The sequence below is a fragment of the Sorghum bicolor genome, chromosome 1 (assembly GCF_000003195.3).
Source record: "Sorghum bicolor cultivar BTx623 chromosome 1, Sorghum_bicolor_NCBIv3, whole genome shotgun sequence".
In the NCBI taxonomy this organism is placed as follows: Eukaryota; Viridiplantae; Streptophyta; class Magnoliopsida; order Poales; family Poaceae; genus Sorghum; species Sorghum bicolor.
In genome coordinates this window covers 79,175,184-79,190,665 of record NC_012870.2, presented here as the reverse complement: position 1 = coordinate 79,190,665, position 15,482 = coordinate 79,175,184, and the positions used below count along the sequence as shown (strand labels likewise).

Below are 15,482 nucleotides of genomic sequence, written 5' to 3'. Positions count from 1 at the left end.
AAGCACTGAATACATAGCGGGGCGAAATAGATACATGAGAAGAAAGATGTTAATATATATCAATATAAATTTATTGGATCCATGCACTGTTCTTTAAACACCTTACACAATCGATGAATAAGAGGCCTCCAATATCCTATGTCAACCTATCCTTCCTCTATTGCAATTTGCAACTGCTATTTGTTACACCTCAATACCTCACCAGTAAATACCTAGTTGTAACCAGTGACCTCATCAGACAAAAATAATCCTCTAATTAATCTCACTCCTCAGCTCTGCTTATGTTTTTATTTGCGAGGGCTGAAAAGCATTGAATGGTTATAAGAATGCTGAATGCCTCCATATCACCACTACCGCCACCAAGAACATCAACAAAGATAATTTGCCTTGCTCAAAAGCACTGAATGCTTCCACATCTACCACTACCACCGCAAAGACATCAAAGATTATTTGCCATCAGGCTTGTCACAGTAATTTCGATTCAGCAGCTCGAGCAGAAGAACGGCGGCAGAGTCCTTGGCCTTTTTCACACTCGGCATTGGCTCTCCAATGCACTCGTCAGTCCATCCACGGTCAGATGTATTTACCCTTACCGCATAAACAAATCTTTTGGCATGGGCAGGGCCACCCTCGTTTATACACCTGTACTGTGGCATCGGCCATTGCCTTCTCAAGCAGATATCGTTCAGGGTCTGCCTAGTGAACTGTGAACCGTTTTTCTTCTCGCCATCCTTCTCAGTATCTTTCTTTGCTGCAGTTTCCTTCTCTTTCAAGACAACCAGTGCATTTCTAGCCGCCAACTTTTGTGCCATCTTCTTCTGTGGGTTCTGAGCTACACCAATCTGAATACCATCAACAAAGACTTCAACTGTAGCTACATTGCCTGTTCGTGATGCTTTGTATTCTAATCCTTCAGCTTGCTGTTGACAGCGCTCTTGGAGCTCCCTTACAGGGTGCATTGGAAGGGTGTCCGGTGTCACCATTGGATCAAGTAGAGGCTGAAAAACCTGACATGACGGATTAATAAAATGAAACTTTACTATTTTCCACATGAGGATGAACATAATTTCCTTCCAAATGATAAAGAAACTACCTTCCAGACTACAGAGGTATCACACCCACTATCCAGGAATATTGCGCCAGCAATAGACTCAAAAATGTCTCCGAGAACCTTAGGAGCCTTACAATCCCCAAGCCCAAAAGAATTGAAACCTGGTTTCAAAAGCTCCACCTGGACATCCTTCACAAACTCTCGAATCTTCAGAGGATAGAGATAAAATAGTCAGCACTGCTTCCAAAACGTGGCAATGATTTCAACATAACAAAACTCTAGTTCAAACATTACAGCATATAGTAACACATACTCCCTCAATTCCAAATTATAAGACGTTTTGGCTTTTCTAGAAACATTGCTTTTACTACACATCTAGACATAATGTATTTCTAAGTGCATAAAAAGCTATGCATCTAGAAAAGCCAAGACACCTTGTAATTTGGAATGCAGTAACAAGGAAGTTCACTACTGAACATTAAGAATGGCCCACCTGTGTCTCCAATGCAGATGATCCATGGCGAAGATGTACATGCAGCTTATGCTTAACTGCAACCCTTGCAAAGTTCTCATTATTAACAGCTGCAGCTCTCAAGTCAGTCAAGCGGCCCGGAGGTAGGTCGGTATAAGTAAAAAATAAGTGCTTCGTAATGAGATGATCCAATACAGCATCACCAACAAATTCCAAGCGCTGGTAACAGGAAACACCTGATGATGGTCTTGATGCATGCGTTATAGCTTCAACAAGTAAGCCTTTATTCTGAAACTTGATACCCAATGCACCCTCTAATGTGTCAAAATTGATGCTTTTCATTATGCTCTCAGGTATGTTATATGGCTTTGAAGAAGGGATCTCTTGAGGATCCAACTCTGCATTAATACCGATCCATTTCATCAGATGGTTTGCAGCAATTTTCCCTCCAGCTACATAATAGACACCAATAAGTGCTTCCACAACATCTGCTAATGTTTTGCTTGATAGAACACGATAGCAGCTAGAATCTCCCTCAATTTCACCGTCTTCTTGCATGCTATCCTCCTCATAGTCATCATACGAGCTCTTTTCTAACTCTCTGCTAGGAGCAAATTCCTCATCAAAGATGGATGGTTCAGAATCTCTTGTTTCTTCATCAAATACAGGTAACACTCCTGGAGCTGCCCATCTTGATGGAGCAAACCGATCTGCTTGGATATAAGATTGGAGGTTTTTATCCAAAGCGTATTGATACAGGATCATGTTGCTAACCATCTGCTGCCGCATCCTTGTGAGCTGTCCCTCGTGCTTTTGAGGATATTTTAGGAAAAGGAATCTACTCACAACCCATTTCAAGTATGCATCGCCCAGCAGCTCTGCTCTTTCATAGCAGAATGTCTCCTGGCATGACGCAGCAGTCAAGGCTTCCAATATCTGCGAACCACACAAACAAAAAGCTATTAATCGATGTGCAGAATTTCAAGTTTATCTGAGAATAACATTTAGCTATTGCATGATGAATCTAGGTGAATAGAGGACGGGTTTATGGTATTTCCACATTTTTCTCATAAGGGCATAAGGCAAACAAGCATGGTCTTTTCAGAAGACTAGACCCATAAGTTTTACCACGCCTATTATCATGTACAAAACAAGCATTAGTATTTAGTAGCACCTGGATTGAGTACATATTGGTCAGTTTAACATTTTTTTCTTGTTAACAGACACGGTCCACCAAAGCTAGGAGCCACAATGAAGGCCTAGAGGTGTCATTGCGTGCTCCACTTAATTTGCTTGATGCATGTAGTCTTCGACATCTCAATAGAAGACAGTGGTATAATATAGAAAGGACAAATTTAAGTGTTCTGTTTACTGGTAAATTATACCAGGGGATATTCGAATGTTTTCCCTAAAACATGCAGGCTTGAGAGCTGCAGGTGTACCTTATTTGCAGGAACTGGATAACCAATTATGTCCTTCAGTTGAATTGCAAGAAGCATGCTCTCCACCCTTCTCATTATTGAGGGTAACCTCTGAGCTCCACGAACAAGTGATCCGGGAAGAGGATGCACAAGGCACAATTCGGGTGGTAAATACACATAGTATGTTTTGTCAAGATTCTCTGAGAACTCTCCATTGCCAGCTGCAAAACAATAGTAGTACAAATCCATTATACAAACACTCTCCTATTTATATTAAGCACTAAGTTTGTATTTCTTTATTAAATTAATCTAAGGCTGAATAGGAAGTCTTGGATGGGCTTGAAAGACCAAAACATCAATGAATAGTAAAATACTAAGGCAAACAAAAAAAATCTAAATGAAATCTCACAAAAGAATGCATAGCTTTTACCTTCAGAATGCTCAAATCTAGGAGAAAGTAGATTTTTGCAGTATGAAACACCACGTGCCCGTATAAGAGGTTGTTTCTTATAAATTAACTCCACACCATACCTGAGAGGGAAAACAAGAAGGATCATGATATGCTGCCATAAAGCTACTTTGCCAAAAAGGGAAAGCAGAAACAGCCAGAGCTAAGAGAGAACTCCTTTTGCTTTCAGCATTCAAAACTTATCTTACTTCTGCTTGTAGTAATCAGCGAACGAGCTGTACTCCAAGGGACCCAGATAACCCTCTTTCCTAGGGAACGAATTTTCTGCATTCATGTTGTCGCAAATACTGTCCACATAGAACCTTTTTCCTGAGTGGGCGGCAGTTACAACCATTCCAGCAAGATCTTTAGCATCCCAACATGAATCTGCCATGAACAACTTGCCTTGGTTTTGATAATCATTAAAATGTCCCCGCCCACGACCAGGAACTAATCCAGATGCTTTGACAACATCAAATTCAGCAATGGCTCCTCTAATACCATACGTAGGGTGGGCTTTCTGTCCAAATGCAGTTCCATTACGCAGCTTCCCGAACCCATATTCCCTCCTATCTCCGCCAAGTGTCCTTTCATTTGTGCCTAGATAGACATCTGGGCGTGCCCTCTGAAGAGGGTTGTTCCAGGCATCAGAATTCACAATGCTGTTAACTAGAGTCCAATCTATCTCTCTTAAAAGATCCATACATTTCTCAGCTCCCACAGGAACAAAGAGGTATGCTTTTGCTGGATCCCAAGGAGTTGTTGAGGGATCAACATCAACGTCAAGTACTATGCTCATGAGCCTAACATGAAAGCTCTTCAGCAGGATCAGCTGGAAGCACATGAGCAAGATTAGCAACATTAATGTAAAAAAATATGGAAATGAACTTTGCTGCCATTGCAAGAAAATCAACCTGACTTTCTGTAATTTCAATTGGTCCACGGAATACGAGAGATGCCTTTGTTATTATTGTCCTAGCAACAAAGAGATCCATCGTCGTCGATAAAACCTAAAAATTAAAACATTATAGACTTTTAAACGTCCATTTTCTCAAGTTGCGTACTATCACCAGGAAAAAAATACCTCTGCATCCAGCTCATTGCCAAAAACAAGAGCAAAATTTGAAAGTTGTGTAACGAAAGGGTCCTTTGAAGTCCCAATGTTTACACAGTTCACAGAATACAAATATAACTTAATAAACTGTGAAGTTTGGTAACCATCTCTTCCAGATAAAATCCATTCTCCCTGTTGAAAACAAAGTTCAGTGAAATGAAACTAATTAGAAACCAAAAGTATCAGCAGATCGCAATTCACAAAGAACCATTAAGACTAGGTTAAGTTGAAGCTCAGGTAATGTGAGAAAGGAAATACTAACCCGCAGAATTTCAGCAACCCCTTCAGGAAAGAACTCTCTGTGGCGTGCTGTTCCAGGCAGTGGATCACCTTCGTCATTTTGTTCAGTCTTTTCTCCTTCCCCACTTCCTCTGTCAGGTAAAAGCATATCTGTGAAGGCACCCATCTCATGTAGCTTCTTACAAGCAGCTAAACAAACAGCCTGCACAAAAAGAACCAGGCACAGTTCAAAATAATGGATAAAATGTATAGAAAAAACTGATTAATAATGTGTTCTAATGAACTGTCATTACTTGTTGTGCCAGGCGTATTGAACTGCATATAGGACCTTCAAGCTTCTCGAATGGAGCATTACAAGGAAGTTGAAGTTTGCAAGAATATTCTGTTGAACCCCCTGGCTTCTCATGCTTTTGCATAATAAATTCCGGTCGAAGAATAGAGTATCTGGAAGTAGGAAACTACTGATGAGCCTGCGATTTCAAAAATCAATTGAGCTAGTATACCAAAGGAATCACAAGAAGTTATGTACCTGTCACTCGGCAGCTGTGAGCAGTAAAAATGTATGAGTCCAACTGCAGAGTTCAGACTGACAACAGCCCCTGTTGATTCAACCTGGTACATAGAATCAGGTGATGTATCAACAGGGCTTAGCATAGAAGTGCCATCAAGATGACTGAGATCAGTTCTCTCAATAGCTTCTTTTCTCAATGTCTCTTCACTATTCCGAGCATTTCTCAAGAAAGCTTCATGAGACAAATTTCCTCTGGCATAATTAATTTATATAAGTCAATGGATTTAAACAGAACATATTTTAATGGTATCAACAGTTTTGGTGACACATAATTACCTTTCAAGCATCAATATGTAGTCAGATCCAGGCTTTCTAGCACGACCCCGAGACTGAATGTAGGCCAAAACAGTCTTTGCAAGGTCAAAGCGAATGACAACATTGCACTGCCGAATATCAAGTCCTTCCTCTGCAACACTAGTTGCAACTAACAGTGTAACCTGCAAACCCGTAACAGAGTTTTTTTTTAAACTGGTGTATGAGACACAAATCAACTCCAATATATACCCCTAAAGGCTAAAAGTACAACAGATATGTACTTGGACATATTTATTAACATAGTTTTATACTTACAACAGATATGTAATTGGAATGAAAAATATGAATGTAGAATTCTGTCATGAGTATAAACATACTTGGACATTATGAAATTTAGCAGATTGCATAGAATCATTGAATGCAGATCGTTAAGCCTAGCTAGCAACATAGCTAAACTCACAAAAGGTGGGCTTGCCACATCAAACAATATGCTAAATCATGTCATGAATAGAAACATACACGTCCATCACGAAATTTTGCGATTGTATCCTGCATTTGGCATGACCGCATCTCCTGGTTATTGTTATGACCTATCAAGCTTGCACACCGTATAAAGCCCAATGATGGAAGTTCTGCAAAGACCTAAGCGGTCATGAAAGGGAAACAGGTCAGAGAATTCATAAACGGTTCAGAAGTAATTGATCTTAAGATGTGGAAAACAGTCCCTACCTTAGGAAGGACTAATGCTGTAACCACTCGCTCTACAAATATGATAGCACGAAAATCCTCAGTGTGCTGATACTTGAGAAGTATTTTTATCAAAGCTTGCACCCTAGGAGTAACTTTTCCATCAGCCACTGCTGCACCAATGACTTCATCTACATGTTCACCTACAGAAACAGCTAGTAGAAAATAACAGCACACAGTGTTAAAAGTGAGGCTGAGATAACCTCAGGTATAATAAAAGACAAAAAAGCAAACAAAATAGGTGCTAATTGTATACCCTCAGGTGGACAAAAAATAAACAAAATAGGTGCTAACTGTAGAACGAAGGAAGAAGGGAAATTCATTGGGGAAGGTTAAAAAGAAAAAGGTGACTACAGAACACATTTTGCAAGAAAAAGACTATTAGTACCATGACTGTCAGGCAGCTCTCCCTCCTCAAGTTCATTTGGCTTCGGGTTTTCAGAATTATGCGTTTCAACATCATTACTATCACTTTTCATTGCAGCCCCTTCAGTCAACTGGCAGTGTAACAAATCAACTACTTTTTTCAAGTATGACTCTTGAAACTTAACATCGACCTGGTAGTTGGCCCTTTCATCGTTCTGGAGTGCTGTCAAGAATGACTGTGCAACCTGAAATTAAGCAGATATAGCAGTTAGAAACACAAGACAGCTAGCAATGCACTAGTTCACTGTTAAATGTGAAGCAGTACCTTGTAAGCACACCACTGTCCTAGTTCACCCAGAGCATAGTTTATAGCTCTCAACTTCTGAATTAAATTAGCTGCACCATCACTTTCCGTACGCTCAGAAACACCATAGACAAGGCGTAGCTCATCTCTAGACCCTGCATCCCTAGCTCCCATGAACTGCCATTTAGTTCTCTTAGAACTAGAAAGTGCAGCTTCTTCAACTGCAGCCTCCATTTGTTTGATTTGTTCATGGAAAGACAAAAGAGTGGCTGCTTTGTCATAGTGCACAATGACTTCCAAAGGCATGGGAACATGTTTCTCCAGCTCTTTCCGATCTTTGATCGTACAGACTACGCAATCCAGTTTACTCTCAAGATTTCGTATCTTGATAGCACAATCTTCTTGGCTAGTCACTCCTATTCAGATTGTAGTACTAAGCATCAGAAAAACATACATATAATAGAAGGCAAAGGAGCAGTAAATCTAAATATGAGACAGGACCTGCCAAAGAAAATGTACATGGAATAACAAGGATACACTAAGGAGAGCCATACCCTTCAAGTTGACAGGTGAAGCAGTCATGCCAAACACAGCTGGCCTCTTGTCCTTTGGAGTGGTGTGATAGAATTCTGACATCACTAGAGAATATGGGTGCTTTTTCACTGCATGATGGCACTCATCTAAAATCAAAAGATGTATGGCATCCATTTTAATAATACTGTGCCTAAGGATGTTCAACAAAATTTGAGCTGTCATAACAAGTACCTGCGTGAGACATGGATAAGTAACAGACACAACAAACATCCTACTGAAGCAATAACACGAAAAAAGGTGATTTACTTGCACTTGCTATACATCTTATCTTATTAAGTGTAAGCAAATGGTGAGACTAAAGGTGCCTAGTTGACTTTCAAGGCAACAAATATATCTACCATGATCCTCAAAATAAGCAAGAAGGATCCCCCGCCCCCTCTCTTAAATCCAAAGTTGAGAGAAAACGACAAAAGTTCTAAAAAAACTTGTATTTTAGCCAAAATATAATTATTGTGGCAAGGATCCCTCCTGATTAACAATATAATTGGAAGGAAATCGGATACCTTCTTATCCTAAGCCCAATCTTCTAAGAAGTTTTTTTTATCACTTACCAGCTCTGGCAAGTCAAGACATTTCAGCTTGTGCATATAAACCATGTTAGAACAAGCTAGGTGCAAGAAAGAATATATGGATACAAATGAGTTAAACATATTGCATTCCAGAACCAAAGAAATTCAAGTTAGACACGACAAGATAACATAATGCACCTCTCAACACGCAAAAGGGTGCCATCAAATCATTCCTGGGGCATGTTTGGATCCTCGGGAAAACCATGCCTCGCCTCACCGGGCAAGGAAATCAGATGTGAGATGTGGTAGAGTGTTGATCTATGGCAAGCTTTCTTATTTTCTATGTTGGCAAGGTTTTTCATTGTTATCCCACGCTAGCCAATTTGGCTCCCCCACCTTGGCAAGATAAGGTAAGGCGAGGCAAGTCTAGCTGAGGAACCAACGACGTGCTTGGACCCTTTACCGAGTACTATGTCACCTCCAAAGTCCGGAATGCCTAGCACCCAGGCATTTCAGGCCGGGTGAGGCCATCATTGCCCGGGTCACGGCCATCCTCAATGGGATGCCCAGACCCCACTCGCCTTCCTCCCAAGTACCAAATGCCTGGGTCTTGGGCATTCCAGTCCTGGTGCAGCCCTTGCCGCCACAGTGAGCTGAACCATTGTCCCTCCCATGTACCAAATGCCTGCGCCTCGGGCATTTTGGTTCTTGTTAGAGCCACGGGCCTCCGTGATTCGGTGCCCCAGGCCTGCCTGGCCTCCCGAATCTGGAATGCCTGGCTCGCAGGCATTGTAACACTGTTGCTGGGATAGGAATTGGAGCGTACAACGCATTGGGATTACCAAATGCCTGGGTCTTGGGCATTCCAGTCCTGGTGCAGCCCTCATCGCCACAGTGGGCTGAACCATTGCCCCTCCCATGTACCAAATGCCTGCGCCTCGGGCATTTTGGTTCTTGTCAGAGCCGCGGGCCTCCACGATCGGTGCCCCATGGCTGGCTTGCGGGCATTGTAACGCTGGTGCAGGGATAGGAATTGGAGTGTGCAACGCGTTTGGATCTCGAACTAGTTTACCTTGGTTCCTGCACTGCCAGACTTCGTTTGTGTTTTTCCCTGCTGCTGCAAGCGAGCTGAATCGGCTTGCTTGCACTGGCAAGGTTCTGCTTGCCCAAGTAGGCGAGGTGAGGCGGGGCTAGTTCACTGAGGGACCAGGCATGCCCCAAAACTAACCCCTAGTCCTAGTCAAAGAAAATAAAACTAAGGGTTTTTCGTTCCAAAGGTTCAATTGTTAGTTGAAAAAAATGTTAGTCTGGCAGGGACATTGCACTGAAAAAAACTGTCTGCTCACAGATTTAGAATAATGGAGGTGGAGGGCATGACCATTGACCAGCAGCCTTACTGCAGGAAGCCCTGTAGGGACATTGGCTATGGCAGGAAGATGGAGAAAGGAGGGGTTGGGGTGACTTGGATTAACAATATTGCCTACTCTCTCGTAGTATCAGGCAAAGCACAAGGACATTATCTGTGCAGTAACTGGTACAATTACATCTATACAATCTAGATGATTATCAAGAAATCCACCTTATATCTAAAGGAAAAATACAGACAAGAAAATGAAAAAACAGCTGGTAAGATTTAGCCCACCACATTGTATCAGTGAGTACAAACTATTATCAGATGGACTAGGAAAACATGATTAATTTTCTTAGGTAGCAAGTGCACTAATTTACTCAAACATATAAACAAAATGCAGTAATTGCCAATGACACAGCAGGTACGAAAATTACATCTAGAGCAAGATATTTTATTCAGAAATTAATATTCTGCAAAGAAACAATGAAATTTAATGGCATAGTATGTAAGAAAATTACATATAGAGCAAGATTTTGTTTTAGAGATTAATAATCTGCAAAGAAACAATGAGACTTAATGCAAGTGTCTCGCCTACTAACCAGTAAACTCAAAAACTTAGTAAAACACTATAGTTTCCTAACTCAAGTGGCCAAAGCACAGGTTTGATCAGAGCTTGGCCATGATGCACTGTATCTGAAAATAGTTTGGAAGTAAAAGTACAGCCACACAAAGGAATATACCTGTTTTGACTCAAACTCACGCTGCCACTTTCTAGAATCCCAGAAATCCTGCCCCATCTCGCCGCAGTAGTGCCCAACCCGATACCCAGTCCTGTCACGTATCACTTCAGCTTGCTGCAATTCCACCAAGAAAATATAATTGTATCAACAAGATTTGCGACATGAGTGTCTGAAGGCTCACACCTGTGTCCATACCTGATACACAAGAGGCACCTTAGGCACCAAGAAAACCGCGAGCATCTTCTTGTTCTCCTTGAGCATTTTGTCACAGATGCTTTTGATGAGCAACACAGCTATGAGAGTCTTCCCCGCACCAGTTTCAAGGAAAGCAATTGTGTTCCTGCTCTTTGCTTGCTCAAGGACCTCGAGCTGGTACTGCCTCGCCTTCTCCTCAGTGACAGGCTTCTCGTTCCCCGTCCGATCCACCTCCGCCTTATTCTCCGCGGCAGGGGATCCATCCTGCGTCCTGGCACGCTTTCCATGGCGGTCCGTCTCAGACTCCCACATGCCATGGCGGAACACCATCTTGCCGCCACGGTCACGCTCCCAGAAACCCCGAGCGTCGCGTCGGTGGTGATCATGGCCGTAGTGACCGTCGCGGTCGCGGTCGCGCTTACGAGACCTGTCGTAGTCCCGCCTTCCGCGCCGGTCCTCCCACCCACGGGATGGAGGCGGGGGCGGCATCGGACGCCGCCGCCAGTCGTGTCGCGGTCCCACGGTCCCACCAGCAGTGAGACGCTGGCGCTTGCCGTCCCTGCACTCCCCGCCGCCATTGGCCGCGGTGACCGGGGACTCCCTCCTGGGCTCCTTCCTCGCCTCCACGGCCTGGGCCCTCTGTGGCACGTCGGCCACCACCACCGCATTGTGGGCCACGGTCGCAGCCGCCTCCTGCAACTGCGGCTGTGGCTGCAGCGGAGCCACGAGCGCTGGCGCTGGCGCAGGCGCAGGCACAGGAGGCGGCGGCAGCGGCGCGGGGGCGACCTCGGCGTTGATGCTCTCGAGTATCCGGTCGATCTCGGCGACGAAGCCGTCGTCGGCACCGCAGTCCATGGCCGGTATGAGGCCCGGGTCGAAGTCGGCGGACGCGGCGAAGTCGATGCCGCAGAGCAGGGAGGCGCCGTCCTCGCACGCGTCGTACCAGTACGACGCCGCCGCGTGCTCGCCGCCGGCATCGCCGCCTCCTGGCGCTCCCGCCATCTCGCTCTGCAGCAGCAACAGCCACGCCGAAAGTTACAGGCCACAACAACGCCTCCACTAATCAACCAGCAGAGGAGAACACAGGAGGAATGAGAATAAGAATCAGAGAGGAGGCGAAGCCGAATGTTCGCTACTACTTGTGGGCGCCGCGGCGGCGGGCGGACAGGGACCGAACCGAACCCAACCACGGAGAGAGAGTGGAAGAGAAAGAGGCGGTGATAAACCGTACGAATCACGCAAGCGCAGGGGGGCGGGGCGGGGCGAGGTGGAAGGAAGGGAGTGGTGAGTGGAAGAAAGGGGTGGCGATGGCGATGGCGATGCGGGGTTCCGATTCCGATATGGGGGTGGGGCGGAGAAGGGGGCTCTATTCGATTCGATTCGATTAGATTCGACGGTGTATCAACGCTACTCTTTCTCTTCACTCTCTCTCTGTCCTTCCAAGCTCTGATTGCCTTCTCCTCCCCGCCGTCCCTCGCGTGCTCCGCCCTCCCAGCTTGCTCTGGTGATTTGATTTGATTTGAGGGAGGCGAGCCGAGGGGGACTCGACGAAGCAGGTGGGGTGGGGGCTCTGGCCTCAGACGCTGGGGGGAGAAGAGAGGAGAGGAGGAAGAGGAGGGCGGGGACGGGAACCACGCTGCGCCCGGCGCACGGGAGCGGTCGGGCTCCCACTGACGTGCGGGGCATGGATGCAGGGGCCAGGGTGTGGTGCGGTGGACCGGGCCTAGGGAGGGTCGAGATCAGGCATAGGGCGCATGGGCGTGGGCCTCTGCTGCGGCTGCGCGGCCTCGGAAGGACGCCCTACGCAAGCAGAGGCAGGCAGCACGGGGCGCGTGCGGTACGGGTCCAACTGCCCTTGGACTGGGGCATTTGTTACCACAGTCCTGCGGGAATGACCTGCCGGGCCCAGCCGCAGCGGCGCGGGCCTGTGCGGTGGCGTGTGCCGCTGCCGCCGGGAGGATCAGTGTCCGTGTGCAATGACTCCTCCCTGTGCGGGCGTGTCAGAGCGTCTCGGGCTCCCGAGTGGGCGGCTTCGTACGCCGCGCATTTTGTCAGGCCTTGTTTAGTTCAAAAAAATTTACAAAATTTTTTAGATTCTCCGTCGCATCAAATCTTTAAACGCATGCATAAAATATTAAATGTAAACGAAAATAAAAACTAATTACACAGTTTGGTCGGAATTGACGAGACGAATCTTTTGAGTCTAGTTAGTACATAATTAGATAATATTTGTCAAATACAAATGAAAGTGGTACTATTCATATTTTGCAAAAATTTTAGGAACTAAACAAGGCCTCAGTGCCCGTCCGTAGCCGCGACGAGGCGTGGCGGCATCCGGCAGCTATCATCACCCATCCCGCCCGGACGACCACTGTCGCCTTGTTTAGTTCACCATAAAAACTAAAAAGTTTTCGAAATTCCCCGTCACATCGAATCTTATGGCACATGCATAAAACATTAAATATAGACGAAAACAAAAACTAATTACACAGGCAGTTACAGCCGTACTAATTAGTTTTTATTTTCGTCTATATTTAATGCTCTATGCATGTGCCACAAGATTCGATGTGACGGTGAATCTTGAAAAATTTTTGGTTTTTGAGATCAACTGAACAAAGCCTTAGTTCCTAAGTTTTTGGTTTTTGGCAATAGCTGTTTATTTGTTACAGCTGACAAATATTTCCATTAGCCGTTTAAATTTGTCAACAAGCTAATTCGGCTGCCAATAAATACAGTACTTTGCATTATTGATCCATTAGCTAATTAATGGAAGCAGCACAGGAGACAAACAGGAAAGAGCAACATTGATCTTCAGGATTAGCTGGTGTTGGCGTTGCATGGTGTGCAAAAGGCATGGGACATGACAGAGTTGTTGGGATCCTAGGATTGAGCCCGGTTCATTATGATGGAAGACAAATTGCATACATGGCCATGGAAGACAAATTGCATACATGTGGCCATGTTTGGTTCTCAAAATTTTCTGACATTGCTACTATAGCATTTTTATTTGTATGTAATAATTATTGTTTAATTATAGACTAATTAGGTTTAAAAAATTTATTTGTAAATTACAGATAAATTATATAATTAGTTTTTATTTTTGTTTATATTTAATGTAACCAAAAGAGTCGCCCTCATGAGGCCGACGGGCAAAATATAGCAGCGCTACGCGATGTGCTCGTGCTGGTGATCCCATGCTTTCTCCCCACCGGATGGCTATTGGAATGCACCACATAGAAAAAAGAAATATCAATAAGACGCATCATGCGCCCCAAACCTCCCAAGGTCTTGTTTAGTTCCAAAAAATTTGTGGTTAGGCGAACTGTAGTATTTTTATTTTTATTTGATAATTATTATCCAATTATAGACTAACTAGACTTAAAAGATTTATCTCACGATTTTACAGGCAAACTATGCAATTAGTTTTTGTTTTCGTCTGTATTTAATGCTCTACGCATGTGCCACAAGATTCGATATGACGGTGAATCTTGAAAAGATTTTGTTTTTTGAGATTAACTCAACAAGGCCTTAGGCCCTGTTTAGATTAGAGATGAAAATTTTTTGGGTGTCACATCAGATGTGTCAGAAAGATGTCGGGAGGGGTTTTTAGAAACTAATAAAAAAACAAATTACATAGCTTGTCAGAAAACTGCAAAACAAATTTATTAAGTATAATTAATCTGTCATTAGCATATATGGGTTACTGTAGCACTTAAGGCTAATCATGTAGTAACTAGGCTTAAAAGATTCGTCTCGCGATTTTAAAACAAACTGTGTAATTAGTTTATTTTTTTATGTACATTTAATGTTCCATGCATGTGTCCAAAGATTCGATGGGATTGATGAAAAAATTTTAGGTGGGAAACTAAACAGGGCCTTAGTTCGATTCTCCGTCACATCGAATCTTGCGGCATATGCATGAAGCGCTAAATATATATAAAAGAAATAACTAATTGCACTGTAATTTACAAGACGAATCTTTTAAGCCTAGTTAGTCCATGATTAGACAAATATGTCAAATAACAAATGAAAGTGCTACAGTGTCCATTTTGCAAAAAAATTTGAAACTAAACAAGCCCTTAGTTCCCAAAAAAAATTGCAAAAAATTCAGATTCCCAATCATATAATCTTGCGGCGCATGCATGAAACATTAAATATAGATAAAAATAATAACTAATTGCACAATTTGACTGTAATTTGTGAGACGAATCTTTTGAGCCTAGTTAGTCTATGATGGGATAATATTTATCAAATACAAACAAGAGTGCTATAGTGTCCATTTTGCAGAAAAAATTGAAACTAAGGCCTTGTTCAGTTCTCAATTTTTTTTATTTTTGGGTCGTGTAGCATTTTCGTTTTTATTTGGCAAACATTGTCCAATTATGGAGTAACTAAGCTTAAAAGATTTATCTCGTGATTTACAGTTAAACTGTGTAATTAGTTTTAATTTTTATCAATATTTAATGTTTTATGCATATGTTGTAAGATTCGATGTGACAAGAAATTTTAAAAAATTTTAGGTAGTTTTTAGAAACTAAACAAGACCCAAATGTGTCGTTCATATTGTGTTTAGTTCCTTGCTGAAATTTTTTCGGGACATTGTAGCACTTTTGTTTGTTTGTGGTAATTATTCTCCCATTATGGACTAACTAGGCTCAAAAGATTTGTCTCGTAAATTTTGACCAAACTGTGTAATTAGTTTTTAATTTTATTTATATTTAATACTCTATGTATGCATCTAAATATTCGATGTGACGGAAAATCTTGAAAAATTTTTGAATTTTGGATGGAAGTAAACAAGGCTTTGGAATATATCAACCAAAAAGAAGAAAAGATAATCAGAATCTAGACGCAGCGCCCTACCTTTTTGACGGCCCAAGCAATGAAGCATCTCTTCCGCGCGAGCCCGACTCCCCGCACCGCACCGGCCTTGGACCCGGTTCACATCGCACACGATGACATCCACCGTTCGAGTCCAACACCGTCACACCGGCACACCGCCGCACCAAGGACTTGTTTAGTTCCAAAAAATTTTGGGAAACTGACATTGTAGCATTTTCGTTTGTATTTGACAAATATTGTTTAATCATGGACTAACTAGACT

At 43.2% G+C, this 15,482-nt stretch overlaps 1 protein-coding gene across 3 annotated transcripts; it reads right to left on the bottom strand.

Annotated features, from left to right (window-relative positions):
- LOC8077972 (endoribonuclease Dicer homolog 1) lies at positions 50-11,974 on the bottom strand. Of its 3 annotated transcripts, XM_021451295.1 has the most exons (20): positions 11,518-11,972; positions 10,379-11,386; positions 10,184-10,297; positions 7,544-7,754; positions 7,011-7,405; positions 6,708-6,930; positions 6,302-6,474; positions 6,092-6,214; positions 5,594-5,754; positions 5,276-5,509; positions 5,040-5,190; positions 4,769-4,948; positions 4,477-4,638; positions 4,307-4,402; positions 3,602-4,224; positions 3,375-3,475; positions 2,966-3,165; positions 1,545-2,459; positions 1,094-1,258; positions 50-1,007 (listed from the first exon to the last, which is right to left on the bottom strand). In XM_021451295.1, the coding sequence occupies exons 2-20, from the start codon at positions 11,378-11,380 to the stop codon at positions 447-449; spliced, it is 5,790 nt and encodes a 1,929-aa protein (XP_021306970.1). In that variant the 5' UTR covers positions 11,381-11,386; positions 11,518-11,972; the 3' UTR covers positions 50-446. The 3 variants fall into 3 exon arrangements, with proteins under 3 accessions (XP_021306970.1, XP_002465966.2, XP_021306971.1); XM_002465921.2 differs by having other exon boundaries at positions 50-998; positions 10,379-11,974; XM_021451296.1 differs by lacking the exon at positions 11,518-11,972 and having other exon boundaries at positions 10,184-10,274; positions 10,379-10,518.